Source organism: Schistocerca cancellata, chromosome 5, assembly GCF_023864275.1.
Source record: "Schistocerca cancellata isolate TAMUIC-IGC-003103 chromosome 5, iqSchCanc2.1, whole genome shotgun sequence".
Taxonomy (NCBI): domain Eukaryota; kingdom Metazoa; phylum Arthropoda; class Insecta; order Orthoptera; family Acrididae; genus Schistocerca; species Schistocerca cancellata.
Genome location: NC_064630.1, coordinates 421,546,365 through 421,569,978, shown reverse-complemented (window position 1 = coordinate 421,569,978; position 23,614 = coordinate 421,546,365). Strand labels below are relative to the sequence as shown.

Below are 23,614 nucleotides of genomic sequence, written 5' to 3'. Positions count from 1 at the left end.
ACATTACACTTTGTGTAGTGTAACAACCCAGATGACATTGGCTGTTAGTAATACTGCAGTGAAATAAGTAAGTCTGAATATTAATTTGTATAAATGAGGAAAATTATATTTTAGCATTCAAGAATACATAGAACTTGTGGGAAAGACATAAGTTACCAAGACTGAATCACAGAGTTAAGAGAACATTGTCAGAGAGAGTGAGATTTCACTCTGCAGTGGGGTGTGTGCTGATATGAAACTTCCTGGCAGATTAAAACTGTGTGCCTGACCGAGACTCAAACTCAGGACCTTTGCCTTTTGCGGGCAAGTGCTCTACCACCTGAGCTACCCAAGCACAACTCGCACCCCATCCTCACAGTTTTAATTCCACCAGTACCTCGTCTCCTACCTTCCAAACTTCTGGTGAGTTACTGGCAGAATTAAAGCTGTGAGGACGGGGCGTGAGTTGTGCTTGGGTAGCTCAGATGGAAGAGCACTTGCCTGCGAAAGGCAAAGGTCCTGAGCTTCAGTCTCGGTCTGGTACACAGTTTTAATCTGCCAGGAAGTTTCATTGTCAGAGAGGTCTATTACACTCTGTGCAGTAAACTTTGCCACTGATACATACATATGAAAAATGTTATTTGTATATCCCAGACATCACCTTTGGAAAAGTTTATTTTGGATGTCACTTTCACATTCAAACCATATTGTTTGACAGCATTCTGAAGTTTGTCCTTGTTCAAGGGTTATGATAGATCAGCCAACATATCTTCTGTGCAAAAATAATCTACCTTAGTATTCCTTTGCTCTGTGTTCACTTATAAAATTGTGCTTTATATTGATTGTTTGGTTTGACATTTTTGAGTAAGTTTATAGCTTCCTTGACATCACAGAAAATTCTGGCGTTCTAAGAGTCTGTATCTCACTTATTAGTTACGCAACCTTCCTTGCATTACGTGTGATGGAGCCACATACTCTTCTTCTACAGTGTTCAGTGTTACTGTTTTCTGTCTTTAGAATATAAGTCCTCTCATTAATCTAAAACCATATCCAATAGTGGACTGTGTATCTCCTCCTCCTCCTCCCCCTTTTTTCCCCCCAAATACTTTGTGTGTATGATGATTAGTCTGTAAATAACTCTTCTGCCTTGTATTTTTAACGCCCTCCATACCCTCCCAGGTAATGCATGTTAAACTTGGTTTGGAGATGCCTCTTAAAGTTGTGCATCTGTCTTTCATCTTTATTTATAAATGATCCTCGTTGCCATTGTTTTGATTGCTTCCTCTATCGTAGATACTGTGATCTGTCTTGGATTGTTTCATACCATCTTTATCCAAGATTTTATGGCAACATCTGTTCCAGTAATATCCATGTGAAGAGGCATGTATGCATTTAAACAACCACCAAATTTTGTCTTTTTGTAGATGAGATTTTCTGACTGCTTCTGGGGGATCACATGTATTTCTTCCTCTTATTTCCCGTTTAAGCAAGCTCTCTTCATGTCCATTAAGTGGATTTGTAAATATTCTTTCATTGCTAGGGCTAGAAGCATCTACGTGATGCACTTGTCTATTCAGCCATTTTATTGAATATCCCTTGAATGCTAGTTATGCTTTATATTTTGATGGTGCGCTTTGAGGACTTCTTGTGTTAAATACCTGTCGTGCCTTTAATGGTTTCTTCCATTCTGGCATTTCAGCCCATTCAAAAGTTTCATTTTGAAGAAATGACTCCAGTTCTTTTTCCATAGCTTTTCTCAGTTGTTGAGAATTTAGACCACTATTAGCCTCTTAACTGTTGTGGGCTCATCTTGAAAATACTGGACTATGTACATCTTATAACTATAATATATAATAGATTTAGGTGCTCAAGAAGAATGTCTTAAATTGTTTTCTTCCTCTTTTTCTCTTCTAGAACTTCATAGAATGTATCTGTGTTTTTGGCCATCTTATTCTTCCTCTTCTTCAGTTTGTTTCTTCTCCAGAATTAATATTTCTTAAACTTGGTGAAGTTAATAAAGTGATTATAATCTCTTGGTGGTTCTCTTCTATTTTATTTTTATAATTCTCGGAGAATACATCTCTGCTGGTTATTGTCTTCTTATTTGTAGGATTCATGAGCTGGTAAGCCTTTGAGACTTTATGATAGCCTACCAAAATATATTTTTTAGACTTTGAGTCTCATTGTTCATGAAGTTGTTTCAGGATTTGTGCCATAGCCTCGCATCTAGAAATTTTAAAGTTCCTTAGGTTTTGCTTCCTCCTGTGCACACTTTATATGTACTTCAGCTTTTTCATTGTTTGCTCAAATACATAACAGTTGATACCACCTCTGCCCAAAAACATTTACATAACCCAGCATCAGATAATATACTTCTTGCCTTTTCAGCAGTAGTCCTATATATTGTGTATAATTTGTAGTTCCTTATAATGTTTCTTTTGTTCTTTTTGATTGAGATACTGTGTCATGTAATCAGATCTGACAGTTGTGATCTTCTTTCGTGATTTTCCCTCTCCTATGTTGCAAAACATCTCAAATATGTCCCTCACTTGATCTTTAGAACTTTTTTTAAAAAAAGGTAGTATGTTGAGGAATTAATTATAAAGGTAAGAAAGTAATGAATTTTTCCTGTAGACTGACACTCCATCCATCCATCCATCCATCCCATATGTACTATCTGCAAGATGTTTGTGATACTGCTTTTATTAGGGTTAAAGGGTTATCCATTCTGTTTCCATTGTATACACATTTCACTGGATTCCTTGCATTTACCACAGTCTTCCATTCCTGTTATCATATCCTTTATTAATGACATACCTTTTCTGTTAGGTGCCCAAGCCTTCTCTGCCATAAGAAACCTTTTCTGCAACACACAGGATGATTTACATCTTCATCTAGGCCTAAATCATCAGCAGTATGTAATTTGAAAAAACCCCTTTCATTTGTCACTGTAGCTACAATTTTTCCATACTGTTTAACTGTTTGTGCCCTGATTATATCAAAGGTTACTCTCTTGTCCTTGACTATTTAATTTTTGGATAGCAAATTCATTGCAGCATCTTTCACATAGTAAACATTATGCAGTTAGTATTGATTTGTGATTCTCTGTTGACAGTTATACTGAGCTCAATTTTTCCAGCGAAGAGACATAGTGGATGACACACCGAAACCCCCTCAGCAAAATTATGCAAATTAGCATAGGAAGAAAAGATCAAAGTTGACATTACTGGCTGACCCAGTGAAGTGTGTGTACAGAGAGAAAGCTGTGATGTTAAAATAAATTTGCAGTAACCTAAGGAACACATTTGAAGGTGGGGGTCTTACAAGAAAAGTATGATTACTCCATGAGCTTATAATCTCTGATGGCCGAGCGGTTCTAGGTGCTACAGTCTGGAACTGCGCGACCGCTATGGTCGCAGGTCCGAATCCTGCCTCGGGCTTGGATGTGTGTGATGTCCTTAGGTTAGTTAGGTTTAAGTAGTTCTAAGTTCTAGGGGACTGATGACCACAGCAGTTAAGTTCCATAGTACTCAGAGCCATTTGAACCTTTTGCCATTATAATCTCTGAACTGGATAATTGGAAGAATGTGGAATGTTATGTGGAACAATCCACTGTAGGTATACACATGTGTGTTTTATTAGTAACTGTCAAGCCTTGTGGTCTAGCAGTAAGGGATGCCTGGGAGTGAAGAGATCATGGTATTGAATCCCAGTTGGACCATAGATGTTTTAGTTTGCATCTTCACATAGTCCTCATCTCTCAAGACGTGAGGAGCTGCCAGAAATGACACATGATATTGATTCCATGTTAAACTGTAGGTCTGCTTTCTCCAGTTAACTGGGTTAGGTTAGGGACACACACATCACCAAAATGGCACCCAATTGAAAGATTTGAACCAGGCCATCTATCCACATGAAATTATCATAATTGGTGGTAGTAGTAGTAGAATCATCATCATCATCATCATCATCATCAAGACATAGTTGCCTACAAAGGGTAGAGACTCGTGGCTGTCAGTAATCACATGACAGATATGGAGGTTGGGGGGGGGGAGGGGGTCCAGGCACCTCCATCTCCTGGAAAATTTTAATAATCAGATGCCTTATTTGGGCCTTGAAAGTCTGTTTCAGACAACTATCGACTCTAAATGAAGATGATTTTCCAGGAATAAAAACAATTGTAAACATCAGGTTAAGCAGAAAAGGCTAAAAGTTAGTTTAGTAAACATCAAAGGTGCATTACATACATTTCTGTAATTGTCACATACTGCAAAATCAGTAGACATATACACCACGAATTATTAATGAAATTAAAAGTGGAACACTGCATTATTCAATGAGGGGCCTGTCTTCAGTGTTAATATTCACAGCCCTTCCTCATCCTTTGTTTCTCCTTCTTCATGGATCTGGCTGTTATTGTATAATACAAATGTGGACTTACATTGGTGACTGAAGGTAATTTTCTCTTGAGTGATAATAGTCTTGCACTCTTCACAGACTGAATATGAACCTTTGTGAAATTATTTCGTAACATGCTCTTCCTGAAGACAAATAGTTCATTTTACTGGTCATCAAAGAACTTAAGATTGCTGTATTCATACTACACCGACATTCAGTATTGTTTTTCATAATGATACTGAACTATCTCACAGGCAGCACTACTGTGAAGATCAAGCAGTGATGCGAGCATACATTTGCTCAGTGACTGATATTTTTTAATGCCTGATATATAGCAAAATTTTGCACCAAGCAATATCGACTCTCTTCTTTTTACTGTTGGAAAGTCCTCAAACTAGTACCTTAAAAATTCCAATTGTAATTTTTGTTCCACTCTGAACGTCAAGAAATAGCTCATTCAGATTGACAACAGATGAAAAAGATTTACTACTTCTAGATCCAATATCTTACAACTTTCTTATGAAGTCGTCATCTAGTGGAAATCTTTGATATACGAGGTCTGTTAAAAAATTCCAGAACATTTGTAATTTTGCCCCGATGGTGTATTGGAACGAAAGGCAGCTGGCATCTCTGCACACGACTGTATTTAATGTGTGACTTCTGGAAGTTTCATTGTTGTATGTCTGTTAGCTATTGTTCATGGTTGTATTGAGTAGAGCATTGTGCCACGCAGTCTGCAAATTTCGAGATGGCAGAGTTAGAGGTGCGGTGTGTCTGCATTAAATTTTGTTCAAAACTCAAGGAAACCGTTATAGAGACACATCAAATTATTCAGGAAGCCTATCGTGATGAGTGCTGAAGCTGTACTCAATGTTAACAGATGGTTCACATGGTTTAAAAATGGCCAGACAGAAGCTAAAAGTGACTCTTGTTTAAGAAGCCCTTAGACATCTACAAATGTTGCTCATGGTAGGAACGTCAATGAAATTGTGAGTGCCAATTGAAGACTTACTGTCTGAGAGATTGCAGAAGACTGTAACATTTCAGTTGGATCATATCATGAGATTTTGACACATCGTCTTGGAAAGCGTGGTGGTGCCGCCAGGTTCATCCCGCGGCACACATATCAAGACCAGAAAGACATTCGCCTCACAATCTGTGAAGCGCTTCTGGAGTATCACATGTTGCTTAAGAGAATCATAACTGGCGATGAGACGTGGGTCTATGGTTGTGACATGGAGACCACAGTTCAATGTTCGCAGTGGGTCAGGATAGGTTCTCAAAGGTCAAAAGAAGCTCATCAGGTAAAATATCAAAGCCATGCTGGTATTTTTCGTTGACTTTGAAGGATTAGTTCATCTCGAATTCATGTCACAGGGACAAACTGTTAATCGAGGGTACTATCGGGACGTGTTGCGATGCCTGCGAGAAAATGTGAGAAGGAAATGGCCTGAAATGTGGTGAGACAATTCATGGCTCTTGCATCATGATAACGCATTCACACATGCATCGCTGTTGATGCGTGACTATTGCACAAAAAACGAAATCACTGTGCTGTCTCGTCCACCATATTCTCCAGACATGGTCCCTGCAGACCTTTTTTTTATTTCCAAAGTTGAAAACCACATTGAAAGGATGAATGTTTACAGTGATGAATGAGATAAAAGCAAATTTGCAGATGGCATTTTGTATGATCCAGCAAGAGGCATACCAAGACTGCTTCCAAAAGTGAAAATGGTGTTGGGAGTTATATGTCAGTTGTGGAGGAGAGTATTTTGAAGGAGGCCATGCACAATAAGTAAAAGGTAAGCGTAAAAAAATTTTATGGACAAAGTTCTGGAATTTTTTGAACAGACATTGTAACTGCATGAGTCAGTGAAAAAAAATCTGGTATATTCATAAAATTTAGTAATACAGGCTTTTCAAACTTAGTATGACAAAAACATCTTATAGTGCCTACACCAATGGCAATATCTTCATACACTTTGTAAAATTTATTTATTTATTTATTTTTGAAATTTCAATTCTAGCTGACAGCCATAAGTAAGTACTGCAGGAAGTTTGATAAACCTCTCTATCTCATCTGTAAATAAGGTATTTAGAGTGCTTCTGAAGTTTGAGTTACTGGCTGTTTGTTCCAGAGGAGTCCACTTGATTTGGTAAATAGTGAGAAGAAAAATAAAAAGAATATGTAGCTTAGTAACTGAATCATTTAGAAGAGGGTGTACTCTAGTCAAGTGAGAGTTATTCATATTTGTTTGAAGCTTTCTCACTGAAAAATTCTCCAGGGGTTTCCACTGTTCAGTTATTCTTTCTATTGATTGGAGCAAAGAAAGCCATGTCGTATATACATACTTCAGTATTTAATGGAGTTTAGTGCTATATATTTTGGCGAAGTTTAAAAGTAGATTACCTTTTGAACTTTTCTGGAAAAGGTATTAAATGCCCATTGCAAATTCTTAAGCATAAACATATTTGAGGCTTTTTGCACCTGTTTGTGAAGCTAAATGAAGCAACTAGCAGGAACAAGCTTTTATTCTTATGTGTTGTTGAACTTAAAAAAAAAAAAGGCAGCAACTCCCTTTATATTTCTTGACATTGTATTTGCATTACCTCATGCAAATAAATGCAGTTTTTTCATGGAATTCCTTTCATAGCAGCTTGTCACTTAAAGAGAGTAAAACTTCCTTTGCCAGAATTGTGTTGCACATTTTTGCTTGTTTAACATAAAAGTAATGGTAGTTGGATACCGTTTAACATTTTTGATGTCTGTTCTACCATTTATTACAAGAGAAGAAGGGTTGACTTTTAAATGTTCTGCTGCTATATTCTGACAAGCAGATAGAGTGCAAAGGTGTGCTCTACTTAAGCTGCTTTATTTCTACCATGACTATTTTTTACCAGTCTGAGAATTGGGAAACACTTTTTGAACAGCTGTGAAGTATGATCTGCACAAGAAATTGGCAGGCAATAAATGAACCAAAAAGCATTTCAGGATCTCCCTCATCAGGTTTTATTCCAAATACTGACAATGATGTATTTGAAGGCTTAAGGGTTTATAGGTCCACATGGCCTTAAGACAAAAAATGATGATGGCAGTCATCACAACCAACATGCTTTATAGAAATGTCTCGTAACACACTGTACAGAATACGTGTTGGACATTTTATCAAACATCGGCATTCTGTACTATCCTGTTCCTAAATTCCTGTTTACTTGCACTTTTTAATTACACTGACAGTCACTGTATGGACTGTATATATATAAGGCCATCTGCTCCTTATTACATACTTATTTTGCCATCACAGCTTTCTCTGTGTGTTCATAGATCACTGGGTCAGCCAATAATATCAACTTTGATCTTGTCTTTCCATCCGTATTTGCCTAATTTTTCCTAGTGGGCTTCATTGTATCATTCACTATGTCCCTTAAATCATCCTAGTGTAACTATGCTTGCACATCAAACTCTCATGTAGCATAGTTCTCCTGACTACCTACAAGTTACTGTATTTGTAGGATTTGTTCCACACTCATTTTTCACAATTATCTTTATTGCTAGTAAGGACAATATTAAATAACGCAAACTCCTGTGCAATCCGCTCGTTTCAATAGCCTCCAGTACACAGTGCAGTAATTCTTTTCTTATTTATATCAGAATGGTTATTCAGAATGTGTTGAGCCTGTAACCCAACATGTGGGTACATCTGCCTCAAAATATCTGAAATGACATACTTGGAATTGTGAGCCAATATAATGTAGTATTGTAATAGCTTGGAAAGGACATTGTGTAAAAGAGAGGGATTAGAGCAAACTGTAACTTTGTAGATGATGTGTATGAAGAAAAGGTATTGAAGTTCTTGGTAACATTGTTACAGTATTCCATGCTTTAAAACTTTGAGTAGCCTTAAATGGTTTTGGTTTCATGGGCAGGCACATTATTTCGTATGAAAGACACTTTCAAAAACCAATGCTTTGTAATGTAAGAGTTAACATTTATAAGCCTACAGTTGTTCATTTGTAAACAATGAAACAGGAGTAAAATTCTATCAAATTGCAATTATACTGATAATGTTAAAATTACAAAGAGAAGGAATGATAGCCAGTATTTACCTACATATGGTGCAGTTCCTCATACTGCCAATAGTATCAAAGCAGAAAATTGATAGACTGGCTTTCAGTTCTTCATCTTTGTTCATTGGGGAAAAAAGAGGCATTGATTGGTGAAACTTGGAAGAAGGAAGGAAAAGGGGGGGGGGGGGGGGCAGGGCAGGTCACTCAGATGTGGAGCTGAAAGGGACCAGTGAGGATGAGGAATCAGAGATAAAAGAAATCAAATTAGTACATTAGTAAACACTAATAAGAGTTTCAGTTCAGAGATGATATGATAAAATGGAAAGAGTTGGAAATCCCATGTGGTGTAACAGGCATTCATTTTTCTTGAGTCATGCTTAGTGATTGAGCAATGGATGTCCCCAAGGCAGACAGTTACCCTGTATCCATTCGTGCATTAAGTTCATTTGAGGATTGTCATTTCTGTGTGTGATATATAAAAGCTGTGCTGTGAACATGTCAGTTGATAAACATGAATGTATTCATGTGTTGCTGTGTCCTTAATATTGTATTTACCAATGGTGTGGATGGAATAAGTGGTAGTGGATGGATGTTTGGGACAGATTTGACAGCATGAATGATTGCAGGGATAGGTTCAAAAAATGGCTCTGAGCACTATGGGACTCAGCTGCTGTGGTCATAAGTCCCCTAGAACTTAGAACTACTTAAACCTAACTAACCGAAGGACATCACACACATCCATGCCCGAGGCAGGATTCGAACCTGCGACCATAGCGATCGTGCGGTTCCAGACCTAGCGCTTTTAACCGCTCGGCCACTCCGGCCGGCGCAGGGATAGGAACCTGGGAATTTCATGTAGTTTGATTAAGGTGTTTCAGAGTTCTGGAGTGGGACAATGTGACAGGGGATGGCATGTGGGAAATGTTGGGGAGAGATGATCTCATTTAATGGTTTAATTTGAGAAAAATCAGTATTCTAATTAACTGTTAGAGACCGTGGATAGTAAGAGGTGGTGATGGGGGTGCAGCTCTTATTTTAAAGGGCAGCTGTGGTGGTCAAATGTCAGTATTAAGGAATTTGATGCTGGAGCAGATAAATTACCATGAATGCCTAGTGAGTAGGAGGGGCGGTGTTTGACATGTAAGGAATGACAGCTGTTGAATTGGAGAGATTGTTTCTTGTTGCTTGATTTGACAGAGGCTGAGATTGGTAGAGGAGACTCTGGGATGGCGGTCAAAATCTCAGAAGTTTGCTTTGGATGTGGAGAAGAAGCAAGCGAATTTAAGTTGAATAGGAGTTAAGCTGTTGTGGGAAATAGACCATTGTACTTCTGCAGGAGTCCAGATCACAAAAATACAATCAGTTAATCTGTACTAAGGCAGTGGACATGACCTGTGTTAGTTGAGGAATGTCAGTCATGGCAGTTAGTTGAGGAATGTCAGTCATGGCAGTTAGTTGAGGAATGTCAGCCTGGTATAAGATGGAGTGGACATTGCTCGTTCCCTTTGGAGTCACCCAAATTTGTTTGTCACTCAGATCTCAAAGGTGAAGTGCTTAAGGACAACGAAGAAGTTTGATAGTGACAGTGAGTGAGGTTTCTGGGGGAGTTTCTGATGGGTGTTGGAAGAGGTCATGTTAAAGGACTAACAGGCTGTGTGCATGTGGGTTGTTAATATAAAGCTAGGAGTGCACGGACAGGGACTAAGAGGACTTTGAGAGGAAGCGGGCTGTTAAGGGATTTGGGTTTTTATGGGAAGTGGTTGGTGTCTTTTATGTGGTGTGGGTGGGGTGTTGGGGGCTACGTGTTGTGTGTTTGAGATTGTAGTGTATGAGGACTGAGATGTGTTTGTTTGGAACTTTGAGGCTTGGTCCAATGAGATAGCCAGGTTTGTATTTTAGGTTCTAAGTAGAAAGTAGGGATGTTTGGGTGAGCAGGTATGAGGTGTGCAGTGGAGGCATGCAAGACCTTATTAGAGGTGTAGGGCTTATAGAATTTTCTACATTTCAGTTCGGGTGGAAGGATTAATCATGAGGAACAATTTTGTGTGTCAGTGTGTTCAAAAGGTGATAAAGCCCCCCCAGCCACAACTCCGCCCCCCTCTCCCAACCCCCACCCTAATACCACATTGAGGAGCCTCTTTAATCAGTGACGATGGTGGTGGAATGTCAGTGAACAGATTCTATACAATTCATGTCTCAGCAGGAGCAAAATTTGTCAGTATTCTAAATACGTTGTGGGTGAAGGTTTGAATTGTAATCAGTTTGAGCACTTCTTGGTTTAATATAATTTTTACAACATATCAGAGCTACACATACCACAGTTAGCTTTTAGAAATGTACTACTATGCAGCGGTATCAAGAATGGAATTTTTCCTTTTTCATGGAAACTGAGAAGGGTATTATACTTAGGGTTTTCAAGATATAGCAGTTGTTGTGGGCACTTTGAGATGCCTCTTTCCACATAGTCATTAAGTAATTTAAATTCTTTATCATTCCATGATTTGTAACACACATGATTCATGTAGTATATTCCCACGTTAGGTTTATAAGAATTTACTAGATGGTTTCCTTTCCTAATAAAATTGTGAAATTGTGCACTCTTATCTGCCACTTGTGTGTTGTGTTCTTATATGTGAAATATTACATAATTATGGTTTGTCTTATTGCATTCTGGAATCATCTGATGTGACTTCTAGGATAGTTCACTATACAAGATCAAGACTGATTAGCTTCCATCCCCATGAGTGATAAAATTAAAGATTTTATCATGAAGATTATTAGAGTATTTTTGTTCCTTTTGAGGGCTTTAAATTTCAGTTCCAACATTACTGAGTTCAGTAGTGGTAACTTTTGTGATAAAAACAATGGTGGTGATTGTTCTGGAGTACTTATATAGCATTTCATTTGAAATATTAGGCTTCATTTGAACTCAGAAAAAAGTGGGCTCTGATAACTCATGCAAATAAAATATCGTTTCAGCTAGTCACTATTGTCAGATAGTTTGTACACTGCAGGCTCTTAATTTTTCACTGTGGTTTAATTAACAGATGTACTGGAAAATGATTGTGCTGTGTATTGAGAGATAATTCATCATCAAGTTAGGTAATCATTCCCTACTGACCATTGCCCTGAAAAGATTATAATGTTATTATAAAACTGTAAATAACATGAAGAGAATGTGATATAGTCTCCATATGCTTGCTAAAAAATGTTCAGCAGACATTTTACTGAATGGCATCCACTCTACATATCTGCTATATTTTCTTAGAAACAGTTGTAGTTCTGAAATTTATGTATACGACTGTTGTAAATGGGGACAATGTGACCATGTTAAGTGTAAGAGATGTGTTATAAAACCAAAGGGAAACTTGCTGAATATCAGCTGGGTCGAGTGGGAGATACATTTTAAAGGCTTCCTGACATAAGACAGGACAGAGTAAAAGGAAATAAAGTGGGAGATACAGGAGAATGTGGAGGACGAAGAGGTAAGAAAATAACTAGGAAAGAAGTACAGAAGGTGGCTACACATCTGAAAATCGGGAAATCACCAGCACCTAGAAATGTACTGTTAAGAGTTCATGAGGTATATCCCAAGCATTCTATATGAATATTTAAGCAAGTTAAGCTGAAGAGCCAAAGAAACTGGTACACCTGCCTAATATCATGTAGTGCCCCTGCTAGCATGCAGAAGTACTGCAAAATGATGTGGCATGGACTTGACTGTTTGAAGTAGTGCTGGAGGGAATTGACAACATGAATCCTGTAGGGCTGTCCACAAATCTGGCGGTGATCTTTTCTGAACAGTTTGTTGCAAGACATTCCAGATATGCTCAATAATGTTCAGATCTGGGGAGTTTGGTAGCCAGCAGAAGTGTTTAAACCCAGAAGAGTCTTCCGGGAGCCACTCTGTAGCAATTCTGGACATGTGGGGTGTCGCATTGCCCTGTTGGAATGGCCCAAGTCAGTTGGAATGCACAATGGGCATGAATGGATGCAGGTGATCAGACAGGGTGCTTATGTATGTGTCACGTGGAAGAGTCCTATCTAGATATATCGGGGGTCCCATATCACCCCAACTCCGTATGCCCCGCACGATTACAGAGCCTCCTCCAGCTTGAACAGTCCCCTGCTGACATGCAGTGTCTGTGGATTCATGTAGTTGTCTCCAAATCCGTACACGTCCATCCACGCAATACAATTTGAAACAAGACTCGTGTGACCAGGCAACATGTTTCCTGTAATCAATATCCCAAATTTGGTGTTGATGGGCCAAGGCGAGGCGTAAAGTATTGTTTTGTGCAGTCATCAAGGGTACACGAGTGGACCTTCGGCTCCAAAAACCCATTTCAATGATGTTTTGTTGAATGGTTTGCATGCTAACACTTGTTGATGGCCCAGCAATCTGCAGCAATTTGCAGAAGGGTTGCACTTCTGTCCCCTGGAATGATTCTCTTGGTCCTGTTCTTGCAGGATCTTTTTTCAACCACAGCAATGTCGAAGATCTGATGTTTTACTGGACTCCTGGTTTCCTGGTACACCCGTGAAATGGTCATTCAGGAAAATCCGCACCTCATCGCTATCTCTGAGATGCGGTGTCCCATCGCTCGTGTGGAGACCGTAACACCATGTTCAAACTCGCTTAAATCTTGATAACCTGCCATTGTAGCAGCAGTAACCAATCTAACAACTGTGCGAGACACTTGGTGTCTTATATAAGCATTGCTGACCGCAGCACCGTATTCTGCCTGTTTACATATCTCTCTTCGAATATGCATACCTATGCCAGTTTTTTGGTGCTTCAGTGTATTTTATAAATGTATGTGGTATTGAGGAGGAGGGGGGAGGGAATTCAAGCAGAGTGGAACTTACCATATCGAAGCCCCTTATATAAAAGAAAAGTAGCAACAAAGTTTGTAGCACCAAATCATGAATGGAGAAGTTTGCAAATGAAGTGGAAGAACAAAATGGTTTCAGAACAGGCTGATGGCTTGTAGATAACATCATTACCCGAATACAGATCATGGAGAAGTGACTGGAAAGGAATTTAAGCAGCCATTTGGTTCTCACCCATCTTGAGAAAGCACATGACACAGTGTCACTAAAGCTGTTGTTCAAAGTTCTGTGGTCAGGGGAACTGCCAAAAATTTATGTAAGAAGTATCATAAACCTCTACAAGTCAGCAGAATGTATCAATTAAGTGGGGAAAGAAATTTCTAGAGAGGCCCTCAGAATAACCAAAGGACTGAAGCAAGGCTGCTGTCTGTCTTCCACTCTCTTATTAAAGATGTGCAGAAGGCACTGGATCTGTGGTGTAGAAAGTGCAAGATTGAGTTAGAGAACTACACTTTCTTATACTGATGATCAGGTCATTATAGAGGATGATGATACAAATACCAGACATATCTTATTTGCTTAGGAAGTTGGAATAGTGTAAAAGTGGGGTTTGAAAATTAGTTTTGAGAAGACAGATGTTCATATTGCAGAGAAAGGGACGTAACTTGGATGATGTCTTATTAAATTGTGTAAAGAGTTAAAGTACCTGGGTAACATCATATCACATGGTGGAAGATGTGACAGAGATATCTAACAATGGATGGGTCAGGAAAGAGTGGCTATCCAAAAATTAAATCCAGTAGTTGGGTCCTCAAAAATGAGTTTAAATGTTAAAATGCATTTATACAAATTGTCCATGGCATCAATAGCAAGCTATGGTAGTGAGTCCTGGGAACTCAAAGAAAGAAATAGAGAGACTTAGCGCTTTAGATGTGGACCACTTCAGAAAAGCATGTAGAATTTCTCAACATGATTATGTAAGAAATGAGGACATAATAAAAAGGAGACACTCATAGTGTTGTGGCTAGAGCAGAAGACAGACAGCTATGATGGTCTGGGCATTTCAAAAGAATGGATGAAGACAGATGTCCAAGAGAGTATTTTCATGGCAACCTCCTGAAAGGAGAAAAAGAGGAAGACCATGGAAAGTGTGGCTAAGTGGTATCTGAGGAGCGGTGGAGAGAAGAGGAATAGAAGAGGATGAGGAAGAAAGACGAAATCTTGGTGTTTGGAGAGAGAGAGAGAGAGAGAGAGAGAGAGAGAGAGAGAGATGGGATGTGGTGACAGCTGTAGGACTCCCACAACAAGAATAATTTGCACTATGTTAGGTATCTTGATAACATTGTGAAGGGCTGGAGATCCATTATAGTAGATCTATGTGACTGTGAAGGGTGGATGCCACGAGTGTTGATAATAAGCTCTAACTACTCTATTTGCATTGTAAAAAGGAACACCTATCTCTGTTACACTCCAGGCTGGTGTCTTTAAGTTCTTGGAAAAGACACTAAAGATTTGCTAAATGTTCAGCGAGAGTACATCCTGAAAACCACAATGTCATCCAGATAATTGATGCAGGACGGTACAGTTGCAGTATGCTGTTCCAAGAAACTTCGGAATATCTCTGATGGCAGCTGAAAGGCAGTTGTTGAATGTGAAACCACCCCATGTGGACGTTTGACAAGCAAGTGTATGGACTGGGCTTCTAATGGCAATTGCAGACAAGCACCTCATAAATCAGTCTTAGAAAAGAATCAATTGGCACCTAATTTGTCAGGCCTCGGGAACGGAAAGGAATCTACTGCCATCTCTGGATTAAAATCTACACAATGATGCAACCTGCCTGATTGTTAAAAAACAATCACAATGAGTTATGCCCATTCACTTACAGAAACAGGGGTAATCACCCCACCATCTTGCTATTGTTGCACTTCAGTCGCCATTTTATCATGCATTGCGTGAGGAATAGGCTTAGCCCATGAAATCTGAGTCGAACATTGTCTTTCAGTGTGTAATGTGGGCCACTAAATTGTCTACTTCACCTGAAATAAACAGCCATATCTCTTATTTAGTTTCCTGACACTATCACGGGGAACAGAAGAGCTCACTTGTGGGACATTATCCTGAATATGGAGTTTAAACATATCAAAGGGGTCTATGCCAACAGTATTTGTACTGTCACATGAATCTGGACCGATGTGAACCAAATTTGACATACAAACTCTATGCCCTGAGAAGACCAACAGAGTAGGATTTATAACACTCTAGCTTCAGTATTTGCCAAGTGCAAGGATTTTTTTTCCAGCCCCTGCCATACAGGCAGCCCAGCATGACTGGTGTGTTGCAGAGCAGCCTGCATATTAGGGGCAGGAGACAGTTTTCCAGCATCCAATGTGTAGGCTGCCCAGTACAACAGGCTTATTGTGTTGGAATAGTATCGGCCTGCTTTGCACGGCAGCCAGCATGCCACGGCAGGAAAGATTTCCAAGCCTTTGACATATAGGCTGTGCTGCCCAAGAGGTAGGTTGTGGGAGTAGTGCCAGCCTGCTTTGCCAAGGTGTTTCCCAGGGGGTACACATGTGCATACGTCCGTCTGTTGAGGAATGTGACGTAAGTGGTGGTATCCAACTGCAGTCACACTGTCATTAGCAATCTGCATATTTACAAAAAAATTGACTGTCTTTGACTGTCTTGCTTCCCACAGAAAGAATATTTTGATTCCTGGCAAGGGCACTCATTACATTCATATGTAATGACGCACTGTGGACAAGACCTAACAGTGCATCCTGTTGCAGTAGCACGCTGACTGCATGGCTAACAATGATAACTGCTCCTGGCTTGCCACACTGTATTGTGGTGCTGCAGAAATAGATGGGTACCATTACACTTAATGGCAGAAATAGCCAGATTGTTCAAATCTACTTCTTCACTGTTAAAAGTATCATGCAGCTCTAGCATTTTAAGCACTTTTTCTTGGCTAGGATCTGGCAAGTTTAGAAAGTCTGCTCAAATTCTAGCATCCAACACATTTTGCATTATGGAATCTTGTGACATACCATCAACTGAAGACTGTCAAAAAGCACCGCATCAGGCCACTAAGCTGTGCTGTCCTCTATCAGTGTGACTGGTGCAGTTGCTTCCACATATGGAAAAACTTGTATCTAACAATACCATAAGAATTTGTGCCTCAAAATAGGCATTAATCTTATCCACTAACCATTCATAGTCAGTCTCCAAATGAGAATCTGAGAAATGCTTGGAATGCAAGTGATACACATTGATATCTGCAGTTTAGAGAAAATTTACTATACAATCTGTACCTGTAACATTGTGCAAAACAAAGTGTGCCTTCAGTTGTGCACAGTACTCAGACCATCTTCCTGCTGACTGTCAAATTCTCTGAATTTGTATGCTGACATTGACATTGCTTGTTGAGATACTGTTACTGTACATTGGAGTTGAACCAGTTGAGATACCTGGAGTAACTGTTACCTCTGCTGCCCCTGTAACTGTAATATCTGAGTTAGTTCTGGTGTCCGGTTAACCATGAGGACCATTGGCCACAACCACATGTTAACAGAACCAGACAGTGACCCAATCGCCCTCCACAGTCCCTTCAAAAGTAAGAAGCTCACACACACCATCGTATAAGTCCTTGGAAACTGTTCATTGTCAGACAGTATGGCAGGACTTACTGAAAATCTGTGTGGATGAAAAGTACCTCATTGTCAGCTCTTGTATCCTAGGATTTGTCTGCAGTGGGGAAGGAACTGTGAAGCAAACAGGATAACACACATGGAACACACATTGATATTTATTACTCTAGCTAGAATGCTTTCCTTAGTGTTGTGGCAGCAACAAGATGCATTAACTACTTTAGTCATAATGATGCGGCTCATACCACACTAAAGTCCAATCTATAATTCTCATTAGCACTAAGTCCATGGAATCTTAACTAGAAACACAGGAAATGGGTAGTACATGAATTGACAAAGCTGGCTCAAAATCTAAAACAAGACTGAGACCAGGCACTTGGTGATATATATAAATAGCTGTGCAGAGATGCCACTGTGCTTGTTTCATGGAGGAATTTCCCTGGCCTCAGCTTTCCGTTGGATGCAGGTGTGCTATTCAGCTGGTGTCTGGTGATACATATGAAACTTGCTAGTGCCAGCTGTTGAATCTCAGTGTGGGTTGCTAGATGTTGTGTGTGTAACAGAGGACACCACCACAGTTAGCAATCATTTCTTTCATTTTTCCATGATTCAGCTTTCTTTCACATGCTTATGCCTTTTGTAAACCCTTGTTTTATTCCAAGCAGTCTAACGAAAAGCAGTATTTAACATTTATAAAACTTGGAAGCATTTTATTCTGTTGTTACAGCAAAATTTAATAAAAATTCTCTGATCAATTTTTATAAAAAGCAAATGTAACCATTTGGCAACTGACAACAGACTAAATATCCAGTATGGCTAGCACTGTACAAACACTTATCAAACAATGGAAAATCTAGGATGGAACGTAACCATTTCATTATAATGAGTGAATAAGAACTGTATGAAACTTAAAGAACATGTATTACAACAGTGTCTTATCCTTAATTTTATGGATGTTTGTCTACAGTTTCAAGCATGTTCTTGTTTAGTTTTAATATTTTAACAATTTTATTTCCATACACAATCACTTTCATGTTTTCACAACTGACCAGTTACGATCATCAGTGGTCTCCTTCAGAACCGTGTACATCAAGCAGCATGCTACGCCATCTTATGTATGCATTGTCATATATAGAGGATATAATAATAATAAAAAAGTGTTCAGACGACAAAGAAAAGAAACATAAAAAATAATCCAGAAAACAATTTCTAGAAATAAAAGAAACTTTCACCAAAAACAGTACTAGAAATTTTGTACCAAACTTTTGAACATGTAAGGCCACCAAGCCTTTCTTACAAAGAGGAAAATGGTGAAAAATAGGATTAAAGAAGAGGTTCCACAAATACCGGAAAATATCGAGACCACTAAAGAGCAAAAAATTCATGAAGCCCCTCAAAACACTTAACACAAGTTGTGGAGACTTCATTATAGCAGATGTATTGAAATGGTCAGATTAGAGTGACCTACACTTACTTTCTGACAACATTTGCAAAACAAAGTTCTAGAAGAATGGAAATAGCATTAATCCACTTGCTATATAAAAAAAGGAGACAAATGAAATGTCAACAATTACAGGGCAGCGTAACTTCTGCCAGTGGCAGAATAATATTCTCAAAAATTCTCTTTAATAGGATGGAAGAAACTTCAAACACTGGGAGAATTTCAGGGCAGTTTTTGAAAGGGAAGATCCTGCACACAACAGCTTTTCAAATTAAAAGCAATAATTCAATTCAAAACTTTAACCAGCAAATCTATAGAAGTATCATTTATTTATTTCAAAAAAGCATTTAATTTGATGTGCAGAAAAACAGTAAATAAATCATTAGAGATTTTGAATTTAAAGAAAACTTAGCAAACATAATTCATGAAACCCTAACAACTACAATATCTAAAGTTAAGGTTGTGAGAGAAGTTAGACAACCTTCATTGTTTTTCTGCACTTAAAAAAAAGGTTAGGAACTGGAATTTGGAGCTAAAAAAGCACAAAACTGAATCAATAATTCTGTTTACTCTGCCCCACCCTCTGTTTCCTCTTTTTTTTTATCTCTGTTTCCAATTACCTCAATTGACATCTTCATGCCATTATTATTTCACTAAAAGAATTTCTGTAAATGCTCTCTAACATTTTGTTGCTGCTTTTTCATTTTACACTACAGAGACAATGGAAGATGCAAAAGGAACGCCTGTCAGATGAATTCACTACAGCTCTTAACAAGTTTCAAGAAACACAGAGAACTGCTGCTCAAAAGGAAAAGGAGCAGGTGCAGAGGGTTCGTGCGAATTCTGGTCTTGCAGATCCATTTGGAGGTAAGCTGTTCAGATGAATGCAATTTAGATTTTGTAACAGTTGAAAAATGCATTCTGAAAGAAGTATGTTCCTAACTAAAATAATTTAGTTAAAGGTATCGTGATGACTCTATCGTCTCAGTGGCAGCTATTAGGCTGGAGTTGAGTCAAACATTGTACTAGTGGTTTTTCTGCAGGGGGGAAGGGGGGGGGGGGATTGGCCTACAGCATTGTGGGAGAATGTGACAATTCATTGGTGTAGATCAGCACTGGCCTTGGCGTGCCAAAAGTCACGCGTGCAGCGTGTGCAGGCCAAGGCTCGGCCTGTCACTTGGCTGTGCTCGGTCCTTCTTGGAAGTACCTGAAACAGCATGACATTTCATTTACCATTGCAGTGCAGCATTTTTCGCTCAGCACAACACTACAAGTTCGGCAGAATAATGCTGTCAGCACTGTTTAACCTTCGCTATTTGTTCACGATATGAAGGATATTCGCTGGTCCAGTGGCTGTTTGCCCAAAAAGAGGCAGTCTAGTGATCTATGATCACAATCTTTGTAATGAATGGTATTGACAGAAGAGATGAATGAGCATTCTCAATTTGCATAAGCAGCAGGTATTGCTTATTTTCTGTAAAACAACATTCCACTATTATGCAGAAAGAATTTAAAGTAGTAGTTGACAGTGTACATTGAAAAGCCCTTTCTACCAAACTTGCAGGCCTGAAGCATGTGAAGAAACTGGTGGTACATGTAGTAAAATTTCTGAAGTCGCATGCTTTATTCTATTGTCAGTTGCAACCGTTTTTGACGAACTGAACGAAGAGTATTGCGACTTCATATTTTACTGCAAAGTATGTTGGTTAAGTCAAGGGGCATGCTTGGAACAAGTTTTTGATTTACAGCTCACCATTTTTGACTTGAGGAGTGTAGGAACAAACATTAGAACATCCAAAGTAAATTGCAGAATCACATTTTAAGCGGACTTGACTGCAGACTGCCCATGGTAAGATGGGGAAGAGTTTAAAAAGAAAATCACATTGTAGAAGGGTCACATCCTGTCAAAGATAGTCCAGTTCCATATGCTCACTGGTGTTAAAGAAAATGTGAGGGTTTAAGAATGCCTGGTGGCCTTGAAAGAATCACAAGGATAGTTTTTCAATGATTTTGAGGATATTGTCAATCTTACACCTGTTTCCAGGCCTGTTTGCCACATCAGTTGAAATTGCCACTGTGCATGTACAGATGTAACTGACTGATCTGCAAGATAATTCCAATTTTAATGACAAATATTTTTACTTCAGAACTGTCCAGGTCGCCTACATTGTTTTCATCAGGTAGAGTTTGTAAGTATCTGCAATGAGGCTGAAAAAGTTCAACAATATGTTGATTGTGCGAAAGACCTTTCTTTGCTTATGAAACGAAATCAGTCATGATAACATGGCAACTTGAATGTGAAAGTCTGTAAAATTGTCTGTCTCTACCAGTATGCCAACAGTTTGTACCAGATATAAAATATAAAACCAAGTACTATGCAGTCCATCTCCACTGTCGTTTAAATGCTGCACCTTTGCAGTTTTCCCCTCTTTCCCCTGCTTTTGTTCAGAAATGGCGGGGGAAATGTGAAATGAGGCTGATCGCTTTAGTACTCATGACCAGCCAAGGCCTACAAATGCTCAAAATAACTTGAGGACCTGAGGGTACAAAATGATGCTCCACAGCAGGTTATGAATTGTTCAGCCCTTGACTGGAAATGCTGTAGGCATCAATAGCTCTGGCTGTTAAGAATACACTGCAAGTGAACGAGGGCCTGAATGAACACAGAAACACTAGGAAGTTGCAGACCAACAACAGCAAGTGAGAGAATACACAGTGAAACAGCACATGAATGAACCTCCTGAGGTACACAGAAGAGAGAACATTGCCAAGAACTTGCATCTGCTGAGAAACATGAACACGAATTGGTGAGGAATGCCTACCAAAATCGAGGCATATATGCAATTGAACACAGATACTGAATCCAGGAATTGATAGTCTATATTTGATATATGGGGACACGTTTGCACTTACGTAAGGCATGAACAGTCCATGTCAAGTACACAGTTGGGCACACTTACACTGTAGTAGTATTTGAATACAGTACAATAACACGAATAAGCTGTCCCATTAAGAGTAACGAACACACATGGAAATTAAGTTGGGAGAAAAATATGTGAACAGTTGAGAAAGAAGGAAACCCTGCTCCAGCAAAACAAGAACAGTGAAACACATGTGAAAAGGGCCCTCATTGTCTTTGTGCTTTCTAGGCACCACCACCCTCGGGATAGGGGCTGGCCATAACTGCATCATTTGGGTGGAATGTGACATAACACAGTATCATCAGGGTCAGTGTGGCAGAGGGGAGATGGCCAGGTGACAGGAGAGACCAGGTGCTTGCACTGCAGCCAACAAAACATGAGTAGGCATTGAAGTGGGGGAATCTTGAGCACGCACTATACTGAGAGCCCTTGTGACTATTCTTGTCATGCATATTGTGAAACCATTATCCTTGTCAGCAGTTGTAGTATGGCAGACAAGGGAAGAGCACTATTTCACAAAACCATTATCATCATCGCCATTTAAAATACTCTTGGCCAAGTGCTGTACTGAGGTAGTGATTGAGATGCATGCATTGGAATAACAACTGTTAATTGACCATAAACTAACTCAGTATGGCTTTAGAGGATGGAGATCCACACATGAGAAAAACTGAAATATCCTTCTGTGATGATCATGGGGAGTGCCCACTCTGATGGAATCCACGAATGTCAGTAGTGGTGATGTGTTGGGAAGTGCTGTGGATGTGTATTGACATGGACACACAAGGCTGTGAGCACTTCGGCAATTGAGGAGCAGGTCTAATAAAGCAGCACCTTTCGAAGTGGCAGACAAGTGTACAGTGGCCGTGATCCAGGCAAAGTGGAACCTTTTGGAGAGACTGATTGGCATCCAGTGGCTTTAATCCCAGTGAAGGAGCAAGTCGGTTCAGGGTAGCAGCAGCAGGCATTGCGGTCCAGTGCTTAGGCTCGAGGGTGTATGGCAGTTGGCCTGGAGCCTGCTGTTGAACTGCCTGCCAGGGGGTGGAGTGGTGACCCAAATAAGTCAGCAGAGGAAAACGCGTGGACAGTGATAGCATGGACGCAAATAGTTGCTTGCACTTTTTACTGCAATCTACATGTAGTGTATCGGCAGGGCTAGTGCTTCCAGATGGTGTGATTGCTGCAGAAGGCTTGGTGGTAAATGCTCAGTGACCTTTGTGCTGAGAAACAACCTCCTGAGGTCAGGCAGGGGCCGTGCCTGGCCCATGAAGCATATCTGCAATTGTGGTGGTAGAATTTGCAGGGGCCAGGCCTTGCATGTACTACATTTTGTTGTCCAAAGATAGTTGTAAGTAGATGTCACATATCAGAGACACCCTTAAAAACAGGTAAACTTGAACACAATTTACAATTCCCACATTATTTGTGAATTCATAACATTTAACACTTGAGCTTTGTCTGGTGTCTACCAACTACCATTCCATAGCAAAACCAAAGAAACTTTGTTTCCTCCAGAGTCAGCTCATTTTAGTTCAGTAATTGTTCGTGACAATTACAATAAAAATTACGTGAGATGTAAAACTACACTCAAATCCAAGCAAATGGTGTTCATCTTTGGTATTTTAAATTGACTAAGAACTGCAGTAATCATAGACCATAGTGAAACACTGTTAAAAAAGTCTAATGCAACATCTTAAGAGCATGCCATTTCATTGCTAAGGCTGTGATAAAACTGGAACCATGTATTTTATTTAGTAACACTGTCAGAACTCTCCTTTTTATTTTATGTTGATCTTCAACAGGATTTATAGTATTTTTGAGTTTTTAAATCGTTTTTTCAGACTGCAGAGGAAGAAATTTGGAGACTTTGTTGCAGAGGCAAAAATATCTTTATTTAATTTTGGTCAATTTTTTCCTCCTCAATTTAAAAGAAAACACTTATAACAGTATGTAACTACCTGGCAGCCATTTAATTATATATGCTCTGGTTATTGTGTATTCCTATTCCAAGAATCTTATTAAACATACAACTGGTAAAGTTATGTGCAGCTATGAATTCATGTGGACACAGTCTAACCACCTTGCAATTTGAATGAAATTTTAATCTGTTGTTTCCTATACTCATGAAATGTAATTAGAAATGTTGAATGTATTTGAGATTTGTATTGTTTGCATTAAAAATTTTAAAACTAAACTTTATACAACAACGATCGTCCCCAAAAGATTTGTTTGATTGAAAGTAGGCAGATGTCTAGGTGGGGGACTTTAAAAAAGGTGCTGAATAATATTACAGTTTATCTGTTTGCTATATTTCATGA

The 23,614-nt window shown here is 39.2% G+C and overlaps 1 protein-coding gene across 2 annotated transcripts in view; it reads left to right on the top strand.

Annotated features, from left to right (window-relative positions):
• The window catches only part of LOC126187743 (syntaxin-12-like), a 52,725-nt gene that overhangs the window by 1,933 nt on the left and 27,178 nt on the right, over nucleotides 1–23,614 (top strand). For both annotated transcript variants that reach the window (XM_049928994.1, XM_049928992.1), the window contains exon 5: nucleotides 19,092–19,242. In XM_049928994.1, the coding sequence (XP_049784951.1) occupies nucleotides 19,092–19,242 (151 nt within the window). The remainder of the gene's footprint in view (nucleotides 1–19,091; nucleotides 19,243–23,614) is intronic.